The sequence below is a fragment of the Perognathus longimembris genome, chromosome 9 (assembly GCF_023159225.1).
Source record: "Perognathus longimembris pacificus isolate PPM17 chromosome 9, ASM2315922v1, whole genome shotgun sequence".
NCBI lineage: Eukaryota > Metazoa > Chordata > Mammalia > Rodentia > Heteromyidae > Perognathus > Perognathus longimembris.
The window spans coordinates 28,426,577-28,451,839 of record NC_063169.1 but is presented as its reverse complement, the minus strand read 5'-3'; the positions used below and the strand labels follow the sequence as shown (position 1 = coordinate 28,451,839).

Sequence of the window (25,263 nt, the reverse complement as noted above, 5' to 3'; positions counted from 1 at the left end):
TTCTGACACATAAAAGACAAACAGAAAACTACCAGGGAGTACATTTCTCAGCCCCATATGTGGCACCATCTTCCCTTCATCCCCATTCATAGCATCATAAAGGTACTGCATAGCTAGAGAGTCACAGCCTGGTGTGCACATTGTAGATTCAGGTTGTTCAAAAAATTCAATTGTTTCAGATCCAAGAGCAAGAGCCATGATGCACAGCTCAATTCTAGGATCTGGAAGCTGCTGAATGTGAACTACTTTTTGTAGTTAGGGAATTTTTAGTAAGATATTGATTGGAGGTCAACTTAAAGAATAGAACTTCAGAAGGTCAAGGCCCAGAGCCTGCCAATGGGCAATGGAGCCCAAAGGGCAAAGAGCAGGCCAAACCACCACCAGCCAATCATCTGCAGGGGCAACTTCTATTGGCATTCAGTAAGTGAATAGGCACAAGGCCTCTTTGGTCTTGGCAAGAGCTTGAGTGCTGTAGGCCCCAAATGAAGGGAAGAATCCCAAGATCATCATCTCCTGGGGCAGCCATTCCTGTCACGAAGGAGGATTATCAGCATAGACTCTTCTGGCTTTCCAACACAGGAAAATATCCAACCACCGTGTGTCCCCATATAAGGGAGGACAGAGACCCCAGGAAAACACCTACTAAGGCTCCCATTTTTGTCATGGAGGATCATAATCTGTGCACATCCTTCTAGCTTACCAACACTGGCAAATATCCAATCATCATGAGTCTCGATATAGTGGAGGATGGAGCAACCAGGAAAATATCTACTGGGGCTCCTGTTTTCACCACAGATGATGGAAATCCATGCACTGCTTTCTGGGTTTCTGACCACAAATGTCAGAACTTACTGTTCCCCTCTGGAGGGAAGGTCACACCCAACAGACTTCCCCTCTTTGAGAAACCTAGTCTGCACAAACCCTCCATTATGATCAATTACAATGATTGTCCAACCACCATGGTCCCCCACGTCATCACCTAGGGCTCATATCTCTGCCATGAAGGATAATCTATGCATACTTTCCTTTATAATCACTGACAGCAATTCTTCAACCACTGCATGCCCTCAAATCTTTGACAATGTAGTCCCCAAATAGTTTCTGGGGCTCTTATCTCTTCCTTGAAAGAGAGAAATGTGCACAGAGCCCTCTCAATGACCAACCTCTGCTTTCTGGACATAAAACAGGAAATCCTGCAGGACCAAGCACTCCAGAGTGCTGAGCATAAATCAACAACAGAGGATATTAAACCCTGCAGAACCTCCTCAACCAACAAGAAATATCACGCTGTTGTGAGCCCCAAAAGAGACTCCCGAATGGCTGGGCTCTCGGCTTTAGAGGTTAATCTCTTAGTTTAGGGCCCACCTGTTGGATCCCAGTCTGCCAGGGCAAAATCTGATGAAATTAAATTACACAGACCTGTCTCCACTATCAAGAGAATCCTAAACACCTGCAGTGGCCAATTCATTGAAGCAGAGCCATTGATAACCTGGCTGCCAGGAAGTGTTCAACAGCCAAAGAGACTAAACCAGGCAAGGGCAAGGTGTCCTCAAAGGTTAGTCACCCATGACTCTGCAATTTCACTTGAGCCCCTCAAAAGCTACTGAGCCTCCTGCTGTCAGGTATATGTTGACAGCAGAGGACATCACACTGCTGCAGGCCACCTCAAACTCCAAGAAGGGGCATAAAGCAAAGAGTCACCCATTCATGGATAACTATGCTAAATTCAAAACTAAGTTTAAGTCCACAGCCAAGAAGAAAAACATTGCAGGGCATCCTTGATACCTATCACCTTGAATACACAAATACTGGAGGGACGAGATTTTAAACTTTTAAATGCCCCATTGACCAAAACAACTGTGAGCTCTCAGAGTTCAGCGGAAAAGTGTTGGAAAAAACCACCACAAGAAAGACAAACCAATGCAATAGCAATACTTACAAAACTATATGGTGTAAACCAACTGTACAACTCATGTTGGAGAGGGAAGTGGGGAAGGGGGAGGCAGGGAAAAATGAGGAAGGAGGTAAGAAGTTCAATAAGAAATATACTCACTGCTTTATGTATGAAATTGTAACCCCTGTGTACATCACTTTAACTATAAATAAATGGAAAAAAAAACACCACAAAGGTAGTTCATCAGCAGATGATGTTAAATTAGGCAGGACCTTCTCAAAGATCACTAAGAGGACAAGACTTGACCTGAACCCCAAAAGAATAAAGGACCCATCCATTGAACACCTGGCCAGTATGGATACAGCCAAGGAGCTTAAATGGTACAAGGCTGCTCTCCCAGCAATATTGTCCACAGCACCTTAAACTTCCAAAAGCAAAGAAGGAACCACGAGGCCCCAGACTTCCAGCTACTATGTAGGATTTACAGCAGATAATTTAAACCAAGATAGGGACACCTTGCTCAGCAAGAACGTGCAAGAAACTAGGAGCCCCCAATTAGCTGTTGAAATCCTGGCTGCTGAAACAAATTCAACAGCAGAGGACATTGCACTAGTTGAGGCCACTGACATCACCAAGATCACAGATCAAACCGTTAGCTCCCCAGAAGTAGCAAGCCAAGCCACTGGACTCCTACTGCTAGAGCTAATTCCTCCAAACGCTTTCCAAGGCCTTCAATAGTCATGTATATCTCACCATAAATCTCCCCAGGAGCAAAGGGCCAAGCCACTGGACTTTTGGCTGCCAAGGGGAATTTGAAAACCAAAGAAACCTAACCAAGAATGAATCAACAACAAAAATAGTGCACCAAATGCAGCTCCTTGGACCAATTAGATTTCTGCCTGCCAGGGCAGAATTTAAATGGCAGAGAGGCTACCACCGGGAATAGGATCATGCATAATCTTGGAATTATAGTTGCCTATCCCAGTCGTGTTCATCCCCAAGTGGAAAAACTACAAGAACGTACTAAACCTAGACTCCATCTTGCTCAGTTTTCCTCAGCCTGTCATGAATGCTGAATGTACACTTGTAGGTGTCCCCTGTTCTGCAAATATGACCGTATGTGTCAGCTATGCTCCTGCATAGGAAAGTAGAATCAGATGTGTGTTTTCTTGAAACTGTAAATGGTGGAGAACTTCAAATATAAATTTCCATTTTATTTTTTATGCTCGTTTTATTATTGAAGTGTTTTACTTTTGGGTATTGCAATTTTTTAAATAACAAAAACATTTGAGGTTTCTTTTTTTTCAGTTTTTCCTTTAATAACAAGAGGCTGATCTAACCTAGCAGATCTCTTTTAGATTCCAACTTCATTAAATTTCTTTTTTTTATTTTTTTTAATTTTCAAATTAACAGAGAGGTTACAGTTTCATACGTTAAGCATTGGATACATTTCTTTTACTGTTTGTTACCTCCTCCCTCATCCATTAAATTTCTTAAGCAAAGGCTTACAAAAACAACTATGATCTTTTCATCAAAAGTATTTTCAAGGGCTGGGCATATAGCCTAGTGGCAAGAGCACTTGACTCGTTTACATGAAGCCCTGGGTTCAATTCCTCAGCACCACATATAGAGAAAACGGCCAGAAGTGGCGCTGTGGCTCAAGTGGCAGAGTGCTAACCTTGAGCAAAAAGAAACCAGGGACAGTGCTCAGGCCCTGAGTCCAAGGCCCAGGAGTGGCCAAAAAAAAAAAAAAGTATTTTCAATGTTGATGAATAAATATTTGATATTCTAAATGACATTTTATGTAATAAAAACAAAATGTAGAGTAGGAAATACTCAATTTAAACGTATTAAGGGTTAAGATATATATGCACTTTTTTTTTTTTTTTTTTTTTTTTTTTTTTTTTTTTTTTTTCCAGTCCTGGACTTGGACTCAGGGCCTCAGCACTGTCCCTGGCTTCTTTTTGCTCAAGGTTAGCACTCTGCCACTTGAGTCACAGCGCCACTTCTGGCCATTTTCTGTATATGTGGTACTGGGGAATAGAACCCAGGGCTTCATGTATAAGAGGCAAGCACTCTTGCCACTAGGCCATATTTCCAGCCCCTTGTACTTGCTAATAATTGCAAAATCATGTAGAGCAGTCATCACAGAAGTTAAATAATAACAATTTGATAAGAAGATTATGTTTATAGGTTATATTTTCTGAAGAGACATGACAAATTAATTTATAACATATAATAAAACAGAACTATAAAATTCCCCAAAACAAAAGAAATTGCTCTTACATCCACAGCTCTCTTAATAAAAGCTATCTGTGTGCCACTGTCCAGATCTTCATTTATAATAAGCCTTCTAGCCCACTGACCTGCCCTGACAACACCACTACCATGAATTAAAACCATCAGTTTCTGTGGATTTATCAAAGCATCCTCACTCATAAAGATAAAACTCTTTGGTTCACTTTCTGTGGCATCTACCAGAATTGAGATTTTTTTTCAAATTACAGTCCTTGTCCAGGAGATCATATACATATTTTGTGATGATCTCTCCCAGAGCCTCGTATCTTTTCTGATTCCATCTATGCAAGTCTTCCGGGTAGTTAAAAAACAAATGGCTCTCCAGTTTTTATGTGTCTTAACTGTCCCCTTTCATTACATACATACTCAAATCCTTCCAGGGTATCAGGAAAATCAAGAGGTGGTTCATCTTTTTTCATTAATTCATCCAAATCTATCCTAGATAACAAATCTGAGCTCTGCCTCCAGCTGCAGGGCTGATGGGGGAGGCACAGGGAGGCCTGGCCGTCCAGCTCACCAGTGCAACTCGCGGTGGCGAGAACTTCCCTCACAGTAGCGACCAAGTTCGAGTTGCACTTGTAGGGTCTGAAAGAGGCTGACCCGTTTTATTTATATGTAAAATATGTTTATCTAAGATGAGGCTAGAAACAGAATTTTTCAATGTGAGTTCAAGTCCAGCATTAAACTTTTGAATGAAATATATAATTTGTTTATAAATTTCAGGATATATTTATATAATATGTAGTATAATGTGTACACAAATTTTTGAAAAATTGTAAACAGTAGAAAACTTCAAAACTAATTTTCCAGAAATCTTGCTTTATTTGCATGTGAAATGAGTTTATATAAAATTGAATGAAAGATACCATTCTCCTCCAATGTGGTTTATTTTCAGCATTAGCATCTTTCCTATGTACTTCGTTATGCTTTCAAGAATTTGTAAGGACTGCAAAATTTTCAAAGTAATTTTTCTCTTATGACTGCAGAAAAAAATAGACTAACACCAAATTCTCCTTCAATGCAATTTTAAATAGCAGCATTTACATTCTTTGGAAATGTGTGCTCTGTGTGTGTGTATGTGTGTGTGTATGTGTGTGTGTGTGTGCATCCTAAAAAAAAAAACTTATAATTTCTCTCAGATTGTTTTTTCTAGGTACCATGTTTCTGTCAATATCTTCTTCAGTTGCTGACCCCACAGATAGATTCATTTCTGTAACCTTTACAACTCATACAGCATAGAAATTCCCAAGTTTAAGTATACAATTAATTCACCCTCCCCCCAGTAATAATGAGCACATTCTGTGCCCAGATCTTGCTCTTTTTTCAACAAAAGAACTGGGACACAATGAGGAATATCTGATTGTTAGGCTGTAGCAGGGAATGTGCAAAATTGGGAGGGCAATGAATATGATCAATCTACATGCATGTAATTAGAATAATGAAACAGTAAAACTTTAAAAATAGAGAGGGTGAAGAGAGGAATGAGAAAGAGTAATAGAAATGGTACATATAATCAAAGTACATTACATCCATGGAAGAAATATTATAAAGAAATCCCTCTGTACAGTTAATACGTACACACATGCCAGTGTGTGTGTGTGTGTGTGTGTGTGTGTGTGTGTGTGTGTGTGTACTGGAGACTTGAACTTAGGGTCTCACACTTTCACTTGTTTTTTTCCCCCTCAAGGCTGGCACTCTACTATACCTCTACTTCTGGCTTTTTGGTAGTAAATAGAAGATAAGAGTCATATGAACTTTCCTTCCTGGGAGGGCTTTGAACTGTGATCCTCAGGTCTCAGCCTCCTGTGTGAACTACCAGTGACCAGCATGACAATGTTCTTAACCAGAACGTTTCTCTTACCCAAAAGTAATAGAAAATAAATCATTATTTTGTTTTTCAGCTGTAACTCACATTTAGCTAGTTTTGTCTATAAAGAAAGACCAAAACCAGTTGATTTGCACAGTTCATAAACCCATGCAATGTCTTTGTTTTTGTTTTTTCCAGTCCTAGACCTTGAACTCAGGGCACTGTCCCTGGCTTCTTTTTGCTCAAGCCTAGCCCTCTGCCACTTGAGCCACAGTGCCACTTCTGGCCATTTTCCATATATGTGGTGCTGAGGAATTGAACCCACGCTTCAGGTATATGAGGCAAGAACTCTTGCCACTAGGCCATATTCCCAGGTCCCCATCTTAAAGAACAAAACATCAAGGACATAGCAGGTTCCAGCTGCAATGGGTGGAGAAGGTCTCTCTCTCTCTCTCTCTCTCTCTCTCTCTCTCTCTGTCTGTCTGTCTGTCTGTCTGTCTGTCTCTCTCTCTGTCTCTCTCTCTCGCCCTCCACAGAGACCCCAAGAAATGGTGGTGTACACAAGAAGATTGGGTTGCACGTCTATCATTCCAATTTATTTTTCTTTGGTCAGTTGTGGGTCTTGAACTCAGGGTCTGGGCACTTTCCCAGAGCTCCTTGACTCAAAGCTAGCACTCTACCACCTTGAGCCACAGCTCCACTTCCAGTTTTTAAGTGGTTAATTGAAGATAAGAGTCTCACAGGGGCTTTTCTGTGGAAATTGACTTTGAACTGTGATCCTCAGATCTCAGCTTCCTGAGTAGCTAGGATTACAGACATCATCCACCAGTGGCTGGCATATTCCAATTTTTAAATTACTAAAAAAAAATAAATTACTAAAATGTCTATGTGCATCCTTGGTTCAATTAATACACATTTTTTTTAAAAATTAGTAACAGGGAAGTAAAACAGGCTGTGAAATGGAAATGGGGGTGTACCAGCAGGAGGAGGGATGAAGAGAGCCCTGAAGGAGGACAAATATAGTCCAAGTAGTTTATTCACGCATATGACAACAGCACAATGAAACCTGTTGAAATTATGTTAAGAATAGGGAGAGTGATAGAGAGGATGAGTTTAATCTACATGCATAGTATGCATGTAAGGAAATGTCACAGTGAGCCCTGTTTGTGCAACTAATGTATGCTAATAAAAATGTTTAATAACTATTTCAGGGAGTAGGTACTAGGAGCCATGACACAGCAATAAAAAATTTTAAATTGCATAAAAGAACCAAAGTTACAAAAAAAACAAGAAAGAAGAAAAGCAAAACGACACATTCTTGCCCTGTGTGTGCACGTGTGCGCGCACGCGCGTGCTGCTCCTGGAGCTAAAACTCAGGGCCTGGGCACTGTTTCTGAGCTGTTTTGCTCAAAGCTAATGCTCTACTACTTGAGCCATAATTTCAGTTCTGCCTTTTGGTGATTAATTGAAGATAAAAGTCTCACAGACTTTCCTATCTGGATTGGCATTGAACCTCAGTTCTCAGATCTCAGCCTCTTGACTAGGTAGAATTACAGGCATGAGTACCAATGCCTGGCCACATTCTTGCTTTTGAAGCACTAGGTCCTTGAGCTTCCTAAAGAAAAATGAATCCATGATTTTTTTTTAAATGGAGAGCAAGTTTTATTCTGAATCTGCAATTTTCTTCTACTTCCAAACCCATGTTTTGGTTGGTTGGTTTGGGGAATGGTTTGTCTTTTAATTTTTGGCTCCCTTTTACCACTGGGAGGCGTTCTAAGTCCACAGAACTTCTCAGCAGTGCATCAGGCTAAAATAGAAAACAGCCCAGGAGGCTTTCAAATATACACACACTTTTCAAATATTTTTGTTCTCTCTTACTAAGGCACAAAGAAGCACAAACACTAAAGGAAAGGCAGTGGCCATCTTTAGACAGAAAGAAAACAGCACCACAACTGAACAGCGCAAGAAAAAGGGAAAAAAATAAAAATTAAAAATGGCAGCCAGCTGGGAAAGAGGTTACTGAAGTGGTTTCCAGCAATCACGTGCAATCTCCTTTGCTTGGGCTGTGAGGCTTGGATTCATGTTTTTAATCAGCTTTTTTTTTTCAGTTATATAGAAGCAACTGCAGCTTTTACCACCTCTCAGCTAATTTTGCATGTGTGTACCACACCATATGCCTGAGTGCATATGAATGATGAGAACACATTAAACACATTGGTGTAAGAAGGCTCAGAGGCTGCCCTTGGGGCCCAGATGGTCCATCTGGCCCCAGTAACTATCACCTTGGGAAAAGCCAATACAAAATGCCACTCAGAAAAGCAATTATTACTCTGTCTTAGATAAAGCAACCTGTACTTTCTCCCTTTGTCCAAATCCTGAAAGAAAAGGGTACAAATCAGAAGAGAAAATGTATAATGAGCTTTTTTTATTACCTATAGAGCAAGTGTTGAAAGCCTCTTTGACAAAGAGAAGATCAGAATCCACAGGCTCCTGCTCCATTAACATTTTCTTTTGTAGTTATTCTACCATTTCCCCTCATTTTAAGGATCTTATTCTTATGCCCATTTATCAACTGCCTGTTTAACACAATATAGGTGAGGAATGACAAAATAGTGAACACTTAGGGGCATTTGTTGTATGTCAGGTGTTAAGTACGTCACCTTCTCACTTGCCTTAATTGCCTCTAGTTTGGAAGTATGAAAAGCCTGGGCAAGACTGAATGCCAAGTGAAGGATACACAGCTAGGAAATGGCAATGTCCAGCACAGATGCCATCTGAACCAAAACTCAAGCTCTTGCTTCCTTACAAGCACTTTGCATCTAAACCTCAGCGCATCCTGTCTCAGTAAAGGAAAACATCCTGGGTATGAGTCGCCTTGCTGGCCCTGCCCTATCTGGCTTCTACAGCTGTGATTTGAGGGTGAAGGGAGAGAATGCCCTGGCCTCCCACAGAAAGGTTCCCTCACAACTAAGCTCAGCCTCCTCTCTGCTCTCAGCAGACAGGTTCTCACAAAAGAGTTCTCCTCACTACCCTTGAAGAAGTTCAAATTTTATCTCGGAAGATGCAGTCATTGAGTCTGCTGAAACAATCCAACACTAGACAAATTGACAGGAGAGAAAAACACAAAAATGTTTTGAGATGCACAGGGACATGCAGACCATACAAAATATGAAACAGAGAGAAGTTCTTGAGCTTCCATAGCATCTTTATGAGGGGAAAGGAAGATGAGGTCTGGAAACACCTAGAGGAGAGCTGAATAAGTCCCAAAGGAGAGACAATGGCCCCAGGCATGTAACCACTCCGGGACCCTGCTACATAGAGGATCCACCATCTGAGACATCACCAGTGCTATAGGAGGCAGTGGTGATGTCTTATAAAAATGTCTCATGTCTGATCTGTGAGAACACTATTCAGGCCAGAAGTGATGAGTCTGTTGCTCATAGCTCATTGGTAAGCATAAGTCACCTGTCTCTACCTGCCTGTAAGAGGAGAAATGCCTGTGGACTCCTTAATGAGTATTTCTGTATTTATCCAGATATCTTAGACACACTTGCTCCACAAACATACTGGTATTCCTGGGCTTCTGTGGAAGAATAGGAAATTGAGCAATATGCTTCACTAAGCCCGCACATTAGGGAGACTGGATATTCTAAGCTGATGGCTTCAGTAGGCTTAATTCCTGAGTCAGGAAATTAAATTCCTTCTGAGCCACAGCAACATCTGTTGCTCTGAGTTAAACTAGTCACCCAGATATCTTTGATTTTTTTTTCTTATTGGAATGATTACTGCATGTGATTCAGGGGAACACTTTCTCCCTTTTGAGTAGACAATGGACGGAATATAAACACTGATGTATTATGTTAAACTGATGTTGGAAGACAACATTCTCCTGGTACAGTAGCTTCATGGTGTTATTGGTAGTGGTAGTGGTGGTGGTTAGTATTCCCTGTGTCACCCAGGAATGAAGGTACACTGAGCACTTGCCACCCACAACCACCTTCCTCCACGCAGAAGTAAGACAAGGCAGGACAAAGAATGCTACCTGGAAACTCCTCCATGCTGAGTAAAGCTGGGACTCAAGGGGTTAAAAATCGGCATCATTGGTGGATCATGCCTGTAATCTGAACTACTCAGGAGGTTGAGATCTGAAAATCATGGTTCAAAGCCAGCCCAGTCAGTAAAGTCCATGACACTCATCTACAGTTAACTAGTAAAAAACGCTGAAAGTGGAGCTGTGCCTCAAGTACTAAAGGACTAGCCTTGAGCCAAAAAGCTAAAGAATAGCACCCAGGCCCTGAGTTCAAGTTCCAGTACTAGCACAAAACAAAAAGTACTAATTATCATTGTTTCCTTTTGCTCAAGATTTTTTTTTATTTCTAGGCAGTTAAGGGAAGTAGAAATGTAGAATATGGGATTTTCTAACAGTCCTTCAAAATATAGATTTAACCTCACAAGGCAAGCAATTTAAAAACAAAAAGACCAGCCCATTCTTATTTGGGCTCTTCTGTCAGCCAACAGCAGCTTTCAATTAAAGAAGTACCTTAGCAACAAATATGGTATTTTCAACCACATGTACTTGGCTTCAAACACTGAGGATTCTCATTCACTGGATATGGACTTAGGCAAAGGTATCAGTATGTACAGTTGTTAGAGTCCCAATGAGATTATGATTTTTTAAGCCAAGCAATATAATAAATGCCTACAATCCCAGCATAAGGAAGGCTGGGACAGGAGGATAGAGGTTTGAGGCCAGCCTAGGCTACATAAAGACTTCCAGGCCATCCTCTATTACATAGACCCTGTCTCCAGACCTAGCGATTCTAGGGGAGAACTCAACCAGTGCAATTCCTTAGAAAGGCAAAAGTCAGAGTTCAACAAAATAAACACCAGGAAAGGGTATTTGAAAGAGATGGAATGGAATCAAAGGGAAATGGACAGATGAATGAGAGAAGAATGGGGACTGAGAATGCAGTCAAAATTCTATGGATATCCCACAAAATTAAGAATGAGAGCAGGGATGGATTGGAAAGGATGGGTGAGAATGTTGGTCAAAGCACATTTTACTCATAAACTGCTTTGTTGAATAGAAACTCCTGAATACAACTTCTTAAAGATAATAAAAATATTTTTAAAGACCTAGAGATTCAGGGCTGGGAATGTAGCTTAGTGGTAGAGTGCTTACCTAGCATGCATGAAGCCCTGGGTTTGATTCCTCAGCACCACAAATACAGAAAAAGCTGGAAGTGGCTCAAGAGGTAGAGTGCTAGCCTTGAGCAAAAAGAAGCCAGGGACAGTGCTCAGGCCCTGAGTCCCAAGCCCCAGAACTAGCAAAAATAAATAAATAAATAAATAAACTTAGAAATTCACTGGTTAAGTGATTAATGCCTAGAATATGTAAAGAGCTCAAATAATTCAACAAATTACAAATAATCTAACCAATAAATGGGCAAATGAGTAGAACCATTGTCAAAAGAAACAGTGCAAATGGCAAATAAGTATATTAAGAAATGTTTAATATTCTTGGTGATACAGAAGTGAAAATCAAAATGACCTTGAGGTGGAGCACAAGGGCTCATGTCTATAGTCCCAATGACTTGGGAAACAGAGATAAAAGGATTGAGATATGAAGCCAGCTGGAAAAATAAATTCCTGAGAGTCTACGTTAAAGAACAAACTATGAATGGTAGTTCTTGAACTTTTTCCCCTTGGTAGTGAATAAAATATGTTGGGATATTTTAAGTGTGTTTTTATGTTCATTTAAGGTATAAATATGATGTGTTTGTATCTATCTAGACTATAAAATGATAACTATAGTAAAGCATCTGCACAAGCCATCATCTAACACAGTTGATACTTTTTGACCATAGACATATTTTCTTTCTTCTCCAAGGTCTACCCACTAATTTAGCATCTAATGGTGGACCTTATACATTCTTATTACACTGGTGATGATTTTCTATTTATCTCCTTCCTTCTATTGTGTGTGTATGTGTGTGCACACGCACACACCAGTCCTGAGGCTTGAACTCAGGTCCTTGTGCTCTTGCTTAGCTTTCTCTCTCAACTGGCACTCTACTACTTAAGCAATAGCTCTGCTTCCAACTTTTTCCTGGTCAATTAGAAGAGTCTCACAGACTTTTCTTCTTGGGCTGTCTTTCAACCTCCTCCCTCAGATCTCAGCTTCCTAAATCACTAGGATGAGCCACCAGCACACAGCTTTCTTCTGCCTTTACTAATTGACGTGGTGGCAAATAAACAGGAGAAGTGCAGTTATAGAAAGTTTGGGGTTTCATTCATAAGGAAATGGAAGGACTTGGAAAAAATAATACTAAGTGAAGTGAGACAGGACCAAAGAAACATAGACTCTATGTTTTCCCTCATTGGGAATAATTAGTATGCATCTAGGATAATCCTAGCAGAAGATCACAATAGCTCAATAGCTATGTCCATATGAACATGATGATGCAAAGTGAAATGAACTATAAGTTATGGAAACAAGTGATATATCGTTGTTGTTGTTGTTTTCAACATACCATGTGAAATTATGCCCTTTTTCTTCTGTATTTCTTTCCCATGGTTTTATCCCTGATATCACTGTAACTTATTTAGTACCCTGGATATTGTATATATGTGTATTGGAACTAGGGAAGGGAAAGGGAATACCAAAATCAAGAGACAAAGGATTAAAAAGACAAACCAATGCAACAGCAATACTTACAAAACTATATGGTGTAAATCAACTGTACAAATGGGAAATGGGGAGGGGGAGGGAAATGAGAGAGGAAGTAGCAAGTTGGATAAAAAAAATGTACTCACTGCTTTAGATATGAAACTATAACCCCTCTGTACACCACTATGACAATAAAGAAATGAAAAAAAAAGAAAAGAAAAAAAGAAAGTTTGGGGTTTGGTAACCCCTGTCCTGAACTACATTTGGCCATGAATCTATTGTCCTTTTTTTTTTTAAACAGGACTTCAACCTGCAACGCCTTTGAGTTCTCAGGTTCATCAACCTTTCCAGAAAAATTCTGGAAAGCCGAGGGAGCCAGGTGGACTGATGAGAGTCTTTTTGGAGGCAGGGAGCTGGGAGATTTTCAAGGGTACTAAAAGGAAAGGAAGAGATTTTAATATTCTCAGTGTAGCGTCAGAGTCACTATCCAAGCAGTTTTACATCCTTTAACTTGCACCACAAACTGCTACTTTCTAGTCTTTCATTACAGCTTTCTATTGTTATGTTTTGGCTGAAATTCGGCCAGACTATAGAAAAGTATACTATTTCTGTTCTAAAATGTAATCAAAGATTTATCAAGGTTCTGATATCTGGGATAAAAAGACCTGAAAACTTCAAAGGTTGATGTAACTGACTGCTACCCTTAGGAAGTCTGTGGAACTGATCCTGAATTTCTTCAAAGATGTAAAAGGGGTAAAATTCTTTGAGAGGGAGATTGTTGAAGTACCCAGAAAGACTACCAGCTGCCTAACTTCCCTGCATCTCTGCCATGCTTTCTTCTTCTTCCTTTCATGTTCTGAGGGAGTAGGAAAGGACAACGAGGGCAGCTGAGAGGTCCCACTGCAAAATCCCCGTGTGAATTGCCAACAAACTGCATAGCTAGCTCCAAAGAAGGAACCAGTTCTCTTCAAAGTCCAGGGTCTTGGCCCTTTGTACTTTATAGTAAACTGAGCCTACAACTCTCTGAAACCATAAGAACAAATGGTATTTACCATCCTAACCAATTCAGCTCTCAAACTCACACAAATTCATACATGAGTAAGTGAGCCTGTGTGTGTGTGCGTGTGTGTGTGTGTGTGTGTGTGTGTGTGTGTGTTTGTCTTTCCAACCACACAAGAGAAAATGGATCTGGCAGAATGAGCCTAGGACAGAACTTATAAATATTTGCCTGCTCACTGACAGAAAGCTATGAAGACAATAACAAAATGAAAATAATTGTTCATGGCATTCCACAAGACTTAAATAAGTATTAACAAGTTACTATATACTTAATTTCATTTTCTGTCTTCTGCTTGCAAAGCATTTTTCTGTATCTCATCTTGAATGCTTACCATATGCTTCTGAGGTATGCTTTGTTTTGCTGCTGGTGTCTGTATGTGTGTGTCACAGTGTATGTATGTGTATATGGGAGTTTGTGTGTGGTCCTCTAACCAACTGCTTCCCATCCTTTCATGTCATGGTACGTGGAATAAATATGATGAATTAGAAGGTGTTTGTAAATATCCATACATGCAAATGGAGCTTCATTTGATAGACAGACAGACAGACAAATAGAAGCTGAAGTAAGAGGCCCCAAGTTCAAACCCTAGTACCACAAAAAAAGAAAGAAAAATACGGCTTCAAATTTGTATAACTTTTCAACAAATTATTTTCTGAGCCAGGTGCCAGTTTCTCATGCCTGTAATCTCAGCTACTCACAAGGCTGAGATCTGACCATTCAAAGCAAGCTGGGGCAGAAAAGTCCGTAAGACTCTTATCTGCAATTAATAGCAATAATCTGAAAGTGGAGCTGTGCCTTAAGTGATAGAGGAGTAGCTTTGAACAAAATATGCACAGGGATAGTGCCCAGGCTGTGAGTTCAAGTCCCAGGACCAACACCTGTCTGGATAAGAATCTCGAGCTTTTTCCTTTAGAACTTTTTAGGTTTTATCATTGAAATGAGATTTATTACATTCGTTATTATGACTTTTTAGTGACAATCAGTTCCCCCCAATATATGTGTGTAGATAGTAAAGCCATTATTTCACAATCAATCAAAACTTGACAATTTAAACTATATGTGAACGGCCTAATTTTTTCCTCTTCTTTCATGTCATATGTAATGTTGAAGTAGATGTAATAAGTGGATGCATTTTGAAATCTACTTTTAGCGTCTGGTTTGATGATCATCCACATCAGAACATGGTCACAGAGACACAGAATAACTGTGGTGGTGACCATAATGTAATTAACATAGCTACTGAATTCTCTCCCTACTACTCAAGATTAAGGTTTTACTTCATCCCACCATATCTTCAACCCAAGCACCTAAGAAGCAATGATTTAAACACACAACTCATTTCCTCTGCCTTCCACAAAGATACTACTAGTTACTAAGTCAAATCCAGGCTCCTTTTGGTCCTATCTCTTTATTTCTCTGAAGCATCTTGGGAAAGCTCTTCCTCCCCAGCTCTAATGCCAGCTTTGTCTAATGACCTCCAACATGAGTTGCAATTGAGAAAAACATGTGTAGAAGTAAATTTACACATACTGAAATTCTACTTGCTGTCAGCGTAGTTGAGAATCAATTACTGTTCATAGACAATTTAAAACTAAATAAGTTATTTGAATTCAAATATACTTTCTGAACAAGAACATTTAGAGAAAATAGATATCGTTTTAGTACTTTCCATAGGAGTGGGAGAGGGAATGTGGGCCTGTAATCCCAACAGGATTACTGAGGAATTACTTCATAAACTATAGCATTAACATAAGTGAAAGAAAAAGAACAAGAGCAGCTTTCTTTCTTTTTTTCTTTTTTTTTTTCTTTTTTTTGGCCAGTCCTGGGCCTTGGACTCAGGGCCTGAGCACTGTCCCTGGCTTTCTTTTTGCTCAAGGCTAGCACCCTGCCATTTGAGCCACAGCTCCCCTTCTGGCCGTTTTCTGTATATGTGGTGCTGGGGAATCAAACCTAGGGCTTCATGTATGGGAGGCAAGCTCTCTTGCCACTAGGCCATATCTCCAGCCCCAAGAGCAGCTTTCTTTATCTGACCTTGTCTGCTGGCCCAAAATAATCAGAAAGACATGCATCTGACTCTTAGGGGAGGAATACAAAGATGCAATGCCTATATGCTATATGCCTCTGATCATATAAAATAACATTTATCAAAATGAACTCCAAGAAATGGAAACAAGAATATTTTTCTTTGTTGTTGTTTTTGTTTTCTTTTCTTTTTGTATAGTTTGTTCATTTATCTGTTTTGGGAAAGGTAAGGGGGCACAGAAACGGAGGCACAAAGGGTGAACAAATGCAGCAGTGGTACTCACTGGACACTGTGGAAAATGAACTATAAGATTTGTGGATGGAAACAGGAGAGAAAAAACTAGGGGACAGCATGGGAAGCAGTGACATTGTCCAAGAAGAAATGTACTCGTTACCTGACTTATGTAACTGTAACTCTTCAGTACACCACTTTTATTACAACAGTACATTTTTTTAAAGAAAGAAAGACATGTATCCTGGGGGATAGTGACTCCTCATGGCACTAAGTACTAAGTCTAAATAAAGGTGGACATCTGTCTTTAAAAAAAAAAAAGTATATGCCAGAATGCATCCTTCTTTGAAGAGATGCCCAAACATCAATCATCAAAGTTTAATGAGCAGGTGAGTCTTAGAGACCCTGATCCCACGTGGTAACAGTATAACACCAAGAGTGATTACATGTGCCAAGTGTGACAACAAAGAAACAATAATCTCCTAGAATAATTTTAAGTCAAACTCTGCCTTTTATCATATATACCCCTGATGTCACAAGCTCAATGTTTCCCATTGAGCACTCACAAATCTGTTGAAGTGTCTCTATCTCTCTGCTTGCTTGCTTGCTTACCCAATAAAGCTCTGCCAAGTTTTCTCACCATTGTGACTTGTCTTGAAATTCTTATTCTATGATCAAGGTCAAGGACCTGGGATTAAAACCCTAGGTGAAGGGTCTCTACTTCTAGAGGGGAACTTTACAACCCTCATCTGGAATGGGTGGAAGAATCCCAACACTCATGGACTCATGTTCATGTGAGGGTCCTTAGACATTTCAACTCTGTGAGTCTTAAATGGAATTTGTCATCTTCCCTCTCTGCTGCCACACATGCCTTTTCCATCTCCCCAGGCATTGACACCATCTGCAGCCATTTCCCACACACATCTTTATTTCTTTTTTTTAAATTTCTTTATTGTCAGAGTGATGTACATACAGAGGGGTTACAGTTTCATATGTAGGGCAGTTCTTACCTAACTTGTTACCTCCTCCTTCATTTTCCCCACCTTCTCCCCTCCCCATCTTCTGCTCCCAACATCTTCATTTCTTTCTAATGCTTCCCACACCAAGATGTCCCCTGTCCTCATACATTACCTGGCCTATCATCCTGACAATTGCCAAGGTCCTAACTGAGAATCCAGGTCCAGTCTCTCACCTTTACAGTCACCTTCATTTGCTGCTGCAATAGCTATTACAAACTACAAAGCTGAGAACATTCATCTTTCAATAGAACTTCTCAAAGCATTCACTTCTATATTTCTAATATGAGAGGACAGGCTTCAGAAAGAGCAAGAGAGCAGGATTGAAAAGATCTCACCCACAGTAGAAAGTCTCCTGCTAAGTCCTTTAATTTGCTGCATTTGGGGGCAGGGGTAATATTTTGAGACAAATCTCACTACATATCTACACTATCCTCAAACTCATCATCCTCCTGCTTCAACCTCCAGAGTGCTGGGATAATGGATACACATTATCATGCCTAGCTATTGCTTCAAATCCAAGTTTTTCAGTTCTGTGTTCTGTATCTATTTTTTCAGGTACACATCCTGTTGCTTTAGGAACCCCCAGGCTTCATGTTATTCAAGGACCACCTGTGATAGATCTCTATTGTTGTAACACCAGCCTCCATCCAGCTTCCTGTTGTCCAGTCACATTGAACTTGGAATTCTGTGACATCATGCAGTTTCCCATCTCAGGATATTTGCTTGTGCTGGTTTTTCAAGCAAGAATGAACATCTCCTACATTACTTACTTCTATAATGGACCCAATTCAAGTCTCAGTTTGTTCTGTGAATTTCTTCATGACAAACCCCATCCCTCACTTCAGCCAACACTTCTTTTAAGTCACCAAAACCCAGATCTCTCCCACAGCATGTGTCTTCTTTCCTCGCTGCCCTGTGAATGCCTTCAGAGCAGAGTGTGTGCCTTATTCATCTCAGGACCAGCAGCAGGCTTGGCATATGGTAACACCCTTGGTTTACCTAGGTTTTTACCTAGGTTGATCTGGCTGATCTAGGGGACCATGAGGTTGTCCTTTTCCTCTGTCATTACAACCTGAGTATCTCTTCCATTCCCTCTGTCAAATAGGATGATCTCAGACCTACTGGAAACACTCCAGTCAAGGGAGTGTTCATAGATTTCTTCCTTTGACAGGCTTTTCAAATAAAGTCCCTATACCTGACAGACAGCAGGGTCTCAATGAACATCTACCTACAATTGACTGAACAAATGATTAGCACCATTGTTCTCTCAGATTAAATTATCTTTTGTCAATCTTAACTTCTAGAGACTCCTGATACCTCAGAATCCTTAGTCTAGCAAAGTATCAGCTCAGGTGGGCATCCAATTAATTAGTAATAAATGAATATCACCACACATTAGTGTCACACAGATATGAAATCGACAAATTGGTGATGGCTGAAGTTTTTTGTTTTACAGCCTGGTTCAAAGACAATGGCTGAAGTTTTATTTAACTTTATCTGTGGCTGCTGTGATTATATTTTAAATTCTAGGCTCCTGTTTAAATTTCATATGCCTTTCTAACTGGAGTTTTTGGGTGGCTTTGATCTCTACTGTTGCTAATATGATTTAATGGATAAATAAAACTATTGCCCCCAAGGAGAAGGCTACCCTTGCTCTAAGTGCCTGTGCTCAGTAAATGTGACTTTGATGAATGGTTCTACTTTGAAGCATTTTGCTAGAACTGAGAGTGCTTGGAACCCCATCTAGCCCACAGCAAGTGCTCAGTGGATATTTTGTTCAGTATGTATTCATTCCCACCCTGACCTGAACATAGAATCCTAGGCTCTGATCCTCTGGATCTTCCGAGCTGAGAACAGTGATATTCTTTCCCCAGTCACAACTTTCCCACAGCTGGTCTGCCAGAGATGATTAGGAGACACTTTTTTTTGGCCAAGGAGATAGAAATGTTAGAGTTATAAAGAATCGGTCTTTTCTAAAATATTTTGTTTTCTTTTGTTGTTGTTGGGGGGGGGTGCACGCGTGCGCACACATGCACATGCACACACACAGCATGTGCTTGCTGATACTGAGGCTTGAACTCAATGCCTGAGCACTGTCTCTAAGCTCAAGGTTAGTACGCTTAACACTTGAGTCAGGTCACAGCTTTACTTTGGCTTTTGAGAGGTTAATAGGAAAAAAAGAGTCTCATGGTCTTTCCTATCTGGGCTATCTTTGAACCTTGATTCTCAGACCTCAGCTTCCTGAGTAGCTAGGATTCTAGGTGTCAGGCACTAACACTTTGCCATTTGGAGGTTGTGTTTCATTGCACATTTATAACAGTAAAATGTTTCTGATCAAATAGTCCCAATATATGCATATTCATTTTTAAACTACATATGTGTATTACCACAATAATGTATCTGCATGCTCATAAAAATCTATTCAAATGGATAGTTAAAGGGGGTACAAAATGACTAGAAACTGAAATTCTCATATTTAATACTTTTATACCAAAGAATTCTGTGATAACTGCTTACTGACTGAAGGAACACACAGCTTATTTCTAGTAGCTAAATGGGAGCAAATTATCAGTGCACATGGTCCCAACTCTCAGCCCTTGGCTCATGTGTTTTGAAAGAAATTGGCTTGTGTGTGTGTGTGTGTGTGCGCGCGCGTGCGCACACACACGCCAGTATTGGAGCTTGAACTCAGGGCATGAGTGCTGTCTCTTAGCTTTTGGCTCAAGGTTGGTGCTCCACACTTCCATTTTAGACTTTCTGCTGGGAAATTTGAGATGAGAGTCTCATGGACTTTCCTGTCCCGGCTACTTCAAATCACAATCCTCAGTTCTGGCTTTGGCTTTACTTTTAAGGAAAAAAAAAAAAAAGATAAATCCATGGCTGAATGATGATTTTAAAGACTTTATTTCAAATGGAACAAGCTTTTAATGGTCATGAGACACGCGATATTTTATGCCAAATGGAAAGTTCTAGGCTGTCGATTGTACTGCACAGGATCAGGAGGAAGGTGATAGAGCTGCAGTGTGTTTCTGAAGCACACAAAATGGTCTGGCAAGGAAAAAGAGGGCCACAAGCACTGAACAACTTCATTTCTCATTCCATGAAATCAGCAGTCGTCAGCATGACAGTGTGCAAAATACTTAAGACTTGTGATAATAGCAAGTACTGCAGTGGCACTCAGTATGGTTCTCCACTCTGGTGTTTCCCATTACTGTGGCCTATAGGGGCAGGGAACAAAGATAGAGGGATGGGTGGATAGATGATAGATAGATAGATAGATAGATAGATAGATAGATAGATAGATAGATAGATAGATAGATAGACAGATAACATTTGAAAATGTTAGGCAAAATTATTGATAGTAGAATTAGATAGATGCTGGCTATGTTTATATACTCTCCCTTTCAAGGCATACTTTCACTCTAAAAGATTAAGTTCACGTTATATAAATATGCTGTCCTGTCTGCAACCTCCTTGCAGTCATCTCCTTCCCTGTTGTGAACAATCCCAACCTCTACCAGGCTTCATTTGTTTTCCTTTCAGTATTTTGATGATTGTTTTTTTTATTTCTTGTTTGGGAAGGGTTGTTTTGTTTTGGCTTGATGTGGTTCAGTTATGAAAATTAAACCTAGGACTGTGTGTATGGTAGGCTGTTGGCTTAAATTATCAATTTATAAAAATACTCATCAGTTTATTTTTATTTTGCCCCATTGAGGATCAAACTCTGGGACCTCACATACATCCCAACTCTTTTCTTTTTGATAACTTTATTTTTTACTGGTACATAACAATAGCACATTTTTATGGGTATGATGATTTGATATGGATGTGCAATATAAAATGATCAACTCAAACTAACAGAATGTCCATCTCCTTGCATATGTATTATTACTTTGTGTGAGAAACCCTTTAATTTCATTCTTCTAGTTCTCTACAAAACACATAATCAATGGTGGTGAACTACTGTGACCCTACTGTAAGTAGTATATTGATACCCAATATACTCCATACCTGGTCCACTAGTCTACACACTACTTCTCTGAAATCAACTTTTTTAACCTTAGCTAACTCTACTAATTTAAAGTACAAATACAGCCCCTGCCCACACAAAAGCTCAACAAAAATATGGGTATCTAGACACCTTTGGCATTAAATTTCATAGATGCTCTATGAACAATTCTCTGGTTTAATTGGCAGAAATCTTCTCAGATCCTTGAAGTTCTTACCTTAGTAAATGCTTTGGCCACACAGCATGTGGCCTCTGAGGTGATGTTTTTGGGGACCAGCATTGTCTTCTTGGACCTTGCTGGAGTGGGGTATGCCCTAGAGAAGCAGCAGCCCATGCACTGGTAAATGGGGGCTCCCAGCTTGGAGAAGTATTTGTTTTCCTTTAGTTTGCATTCTGGACATCCTATCAGACAATACAAAAGAAAGAAAGAACCCCAAAGGGATTCAAAGATAAATTGAATTTTTCCATATAAGATGGAAAATACTCCTTTTTCTTTGACAATGAAAGAGAAGTAAATTCTTTTGACTACATGTTAAGCTTTATATATAATATTTATACTAATGATGATCATGTTTCTAAGAAAATAATTTTTTTCAGACCTACATGGGAAATCTCACAAGAATTTCTCTCCTTTCCAGTATGAATTTGTCTCAATACTAATAGTATGCTTAGAGAGAACACAAAACTTAACAGATGAAAATGCTAAATGAAGGGAGAATTTTTCCCAGAGGCAAAATATTTTCCCCTGTAGAACTTGCTGTTGTTATTTCCCTATGGCAACTCCAAATATTGACAGAGAAAAATATGTCAGAATTAAGAAAGCTTGATGAACACAGAGCCTGATATTAGATCAGCATCTGCACTTGGGATTGGGGATTAAAATATTACCATGTATCTAGAAGAAAAAGCATAACAAATAGTTTCTCACAATTTTAAACCAATGGAATTATATAAGACACTTGGTATATGAAACTGGCTTTATTGGGAAGTGGAGCTGTGGCTCAAGTGGTAGAGCACTAGCTTTGAACAAAAAAGCTTAGGAACAGTGCCCAGGCCCTGACTTCAAGCCCCAGGAACAACACAAACAGAAAAACAAAAGCAAACAAAAAAACCCTGAAAAATGGTATGTTTTTTCTCCCTTATTAACTGATAGGACAATTCTTCTTCAAAGGCAATGCTAAAAATCATTCCAAATCTTCTGGGAGAAGTGTAGGGGGAAAAAATTGAGGTAAATGAAAAAGGATGATTTTCCTGTAAAACTCATAAGGAGAAATAATGAACCCATTTCAAATGAAAATGTACCAGCTGCTACTTAAATGGATGTGTAAGACACCATTTGCTCTGTATGTTTCTGAACCTAATTTAATTGTATGTTCACTGTCTGCAAATGCCTAGCTGTGTATCCAGCAGTGAAGTTTTATCACATTTGAAAAGGAGGTGGAAGAGTATGTAAGGGAGCTATTGATGTCTATTCAGAAATCTCTGTTAGCCTGATTACCTCAGGATAACAAACCCACGTTTGGCTTCATACCCTGCATGGTGAACTCTCCATCAGGGAAGGAATGGAGAATATGCAGAAACACAGACAGAGTAACCAGAATGACAGCGGCATATTTCCTGTAGTAATCCATGGCGCTCCTGTAAAACCAGATATTAAAAAAAAAAACAGTCAAACCATCTCATCTTGGCCTTCAGTGATAACAACAACCAACAACACTACTTGTAATATTCAGTAATGGTTTGACCCCTCTGCCTTTGGCGCCTAACATCTTGTAAAGCCATGCAAATAAAACAAGTTCCTTTTAAGGAAGAGGTCAGGAACTGAATCATCCTATTTCCCATAAAACCCAGTAGAACTGAACTTAATAATAACAACAATAAACACTTTTTAAATAGACTATCCTGTTAAGCCTCATTGTCCTCATTTGTAAAACATAAAATTTAAACTATATATCCAATACACGTGTGCACATGTGTATACACACATATAATAATATGTATGTACACATATGATATATGAAACATAAATCATTTGAGCCTATCTTCCATTCTCACATTCCTAGGCTGGGTTTCTCCAATTAACTAGAAAAAACCTGGAAGTGAAAGTGTGACTCAAATGGTGGAGCTCAAAACTTGAAGGAAAAGGTCAAGAGAGAGCATGAAGCTCTGAGTTCAAGCCCTAGTACCCCAGTACACACAGACACACACACACACACAGACACACACACACACACACACACACAATGGACACTTGTATCTATTTTTATGTGAAAGTATTAGAAATTTCTCATGCTCAAGTCATGAGAGCTGAGTCAATATAAAATACAATATTTAGAAAAACTTGCCTAGCTATTTAGGAGGATCAAAGTTGAAAGCCAGCCTGGACAGAAAAGTTTGTAGACTTTTATCTATAGTTAACCAGCAAAAAAGCAGAAGTAGAAGTGTGGCTTAAATAGTAAATCTTCAGGATTTGGGGCCAGGTGAATTGTTGTTAGACTTGACAGCCATAGGCTGATGCATAAAAGAAAAAAATTGAAGCTGGTGTCTGTGGTTCATGCCTGTGATCCTAACTACTTAGGAAAGTCTGAGATCTGAGAATTGAGGTTCAAAGCCACCTGGACAGAAAAATTTGAGATGCTTATCTCCAATAAACCAGTGTAAATCCAGAAGTGGAGGTGAGGCTCAAGTGATAGATCACCATTTTAAGTGAAAAAGCTAAAAGGGATGCTCAAGCCCAGTGTTCAAAGCCCCATCTGGCACAATATGTATATATTATTAAAGAGGGCGGGGGAGAATTGCCCCCCATCATAATGCCAAATGCTGGCATAGATACGAAGAAATAGAATAGTCAGACATTACTTGCAAGAATGTAATATGGTACAGCCACTCTGGAAAACAGTTTCTTCTAAAATTAAACACGGACTCACCTTATGATGCAGCAGTTTTACTCTTGGTCATTTATTCCAAAGAAACGAAGGCCATGTTCACACAAAAAGACTACATGAATGTTCATATGAGCTTTACTTAGGATAGCTAAACCTGGAAACAACACATATGCCCTTTTATACAAACTAAGGTACACTAAGCTTATTTGAAGATTTGTTTTGTGTAGTTTTGACCAAAAATGTCACCAAAAATGAATACATTTTTTAATTGAAAGAGATTTCAAAAGAAAAAAATTAAATTTCTGCACATGTACTTTGCAGTTCAGTTCCACAATATTGCTTGTTAGACTGAAAGTGTCATATAGTTTTCTAGATGTTTCCTTGATATTAATTTGAGGAAAATATATCACTCATAAAGGAAATCTTGCCCCAAAAGCAAGGTAAAAGTGAATATATGCTAGCCAGCACCTATCTACTCAAGAGGCTGAGATCTGAGGGTCAAAGTTCAAAGCCAGCCTGGGCAAAAAATTTGTGGCCTCTTATCTCTAATTAACCAGTAAAAAGCCAGAAGTGGAGGTGTGGGTTCCATAGTAAAACATTGGCCTTGAGTGCAAAAGCTAAGGGATAGGCCTTGAGTTAAGCCCCTCAGTACCAGGACACACACACACACACACACACACACACACACACACACACACACACACACAGAGTGAATGTGCTGAATTGAAGTGATGAAGTGAAAATTTGAGATTAAGTCAACATGTCTTTGGCATATATTGGGTGGTATTTTGGGAAAAACAAATCAAACACCTACCGTGTTTAAAAGAGCATAAAAATAAAGCTGAGGGCCAGTGGTTCACACCTGTAATGCTAGCTACTCAGGAGGCTGAGATCTAAGGACCAAAATTTGCTGGTTAGAGAAAAGAGTCTCTTCCTGAGGAGGCTTGAAACTTTGACCTTTAGATATTACACTGAGTAGCCAGAACTATAGACATAAGCCACCGGTGTGCCTTTTTTTTGTTTTTTGTTTTTGTTTTTGTTTTTGTTTTTGCCAGTCCTGGGGCTTGGACTCAGGGCCTGAGAACTGTCCCTGGCTTCTTTTTTTGCTCAAGGCTAGCACTCTGCCACTTGAGCCACAGCACCACCTCTGGCCATTTTCTATATATGTGGTGTTGGGGAATCAAACCTAGGGCCTCATGTATAAGAGGCAAGCACTCTTGCCACTAGGCCATATTCCCAGCCCTGGCTATGTACTCTTATATGTGACTAATTATGGGTTTGATTTATCTTCCTATGTAATTAACACTGAATAAACATTGTTTTGTTCCAACTCAGTGGTTCTCAAATTGGGATCTGGAGACCCCCCG

At 39.6% G+C, this 25,263-nt stretch overlaps 1 protein-coding gene across 1 annotated transcript; it reads right to left on the bottom strand.

The window, feature by feature from the left end:
- Window positions 1–20,142: 20,142 nt before the first annotated feature.
- Window positions 20,143–22,646, bottom strand: Cga (glycoprotein hormones, alpha polypeptide). Its single transcript, XM_048354611.1, has 3 exons — window positions 22,543–22,646; window positions 21,229–21,413; window positions 20,143–20,220 (listed from the first exon to the last, which is right to left on the bottom strand). Exons 1-3 carry the CDS (start codon window positions 22,640–22,642, stop codon window positions 20,143–20,145), a joined length of 363 nt encoding a protein of 120 aa, XP_048210568.1. The 5' UTR covers window positions 22,643–22,646.
- Window positions 22,647–25,263: the final 2,617 nt, after the last annotated feature.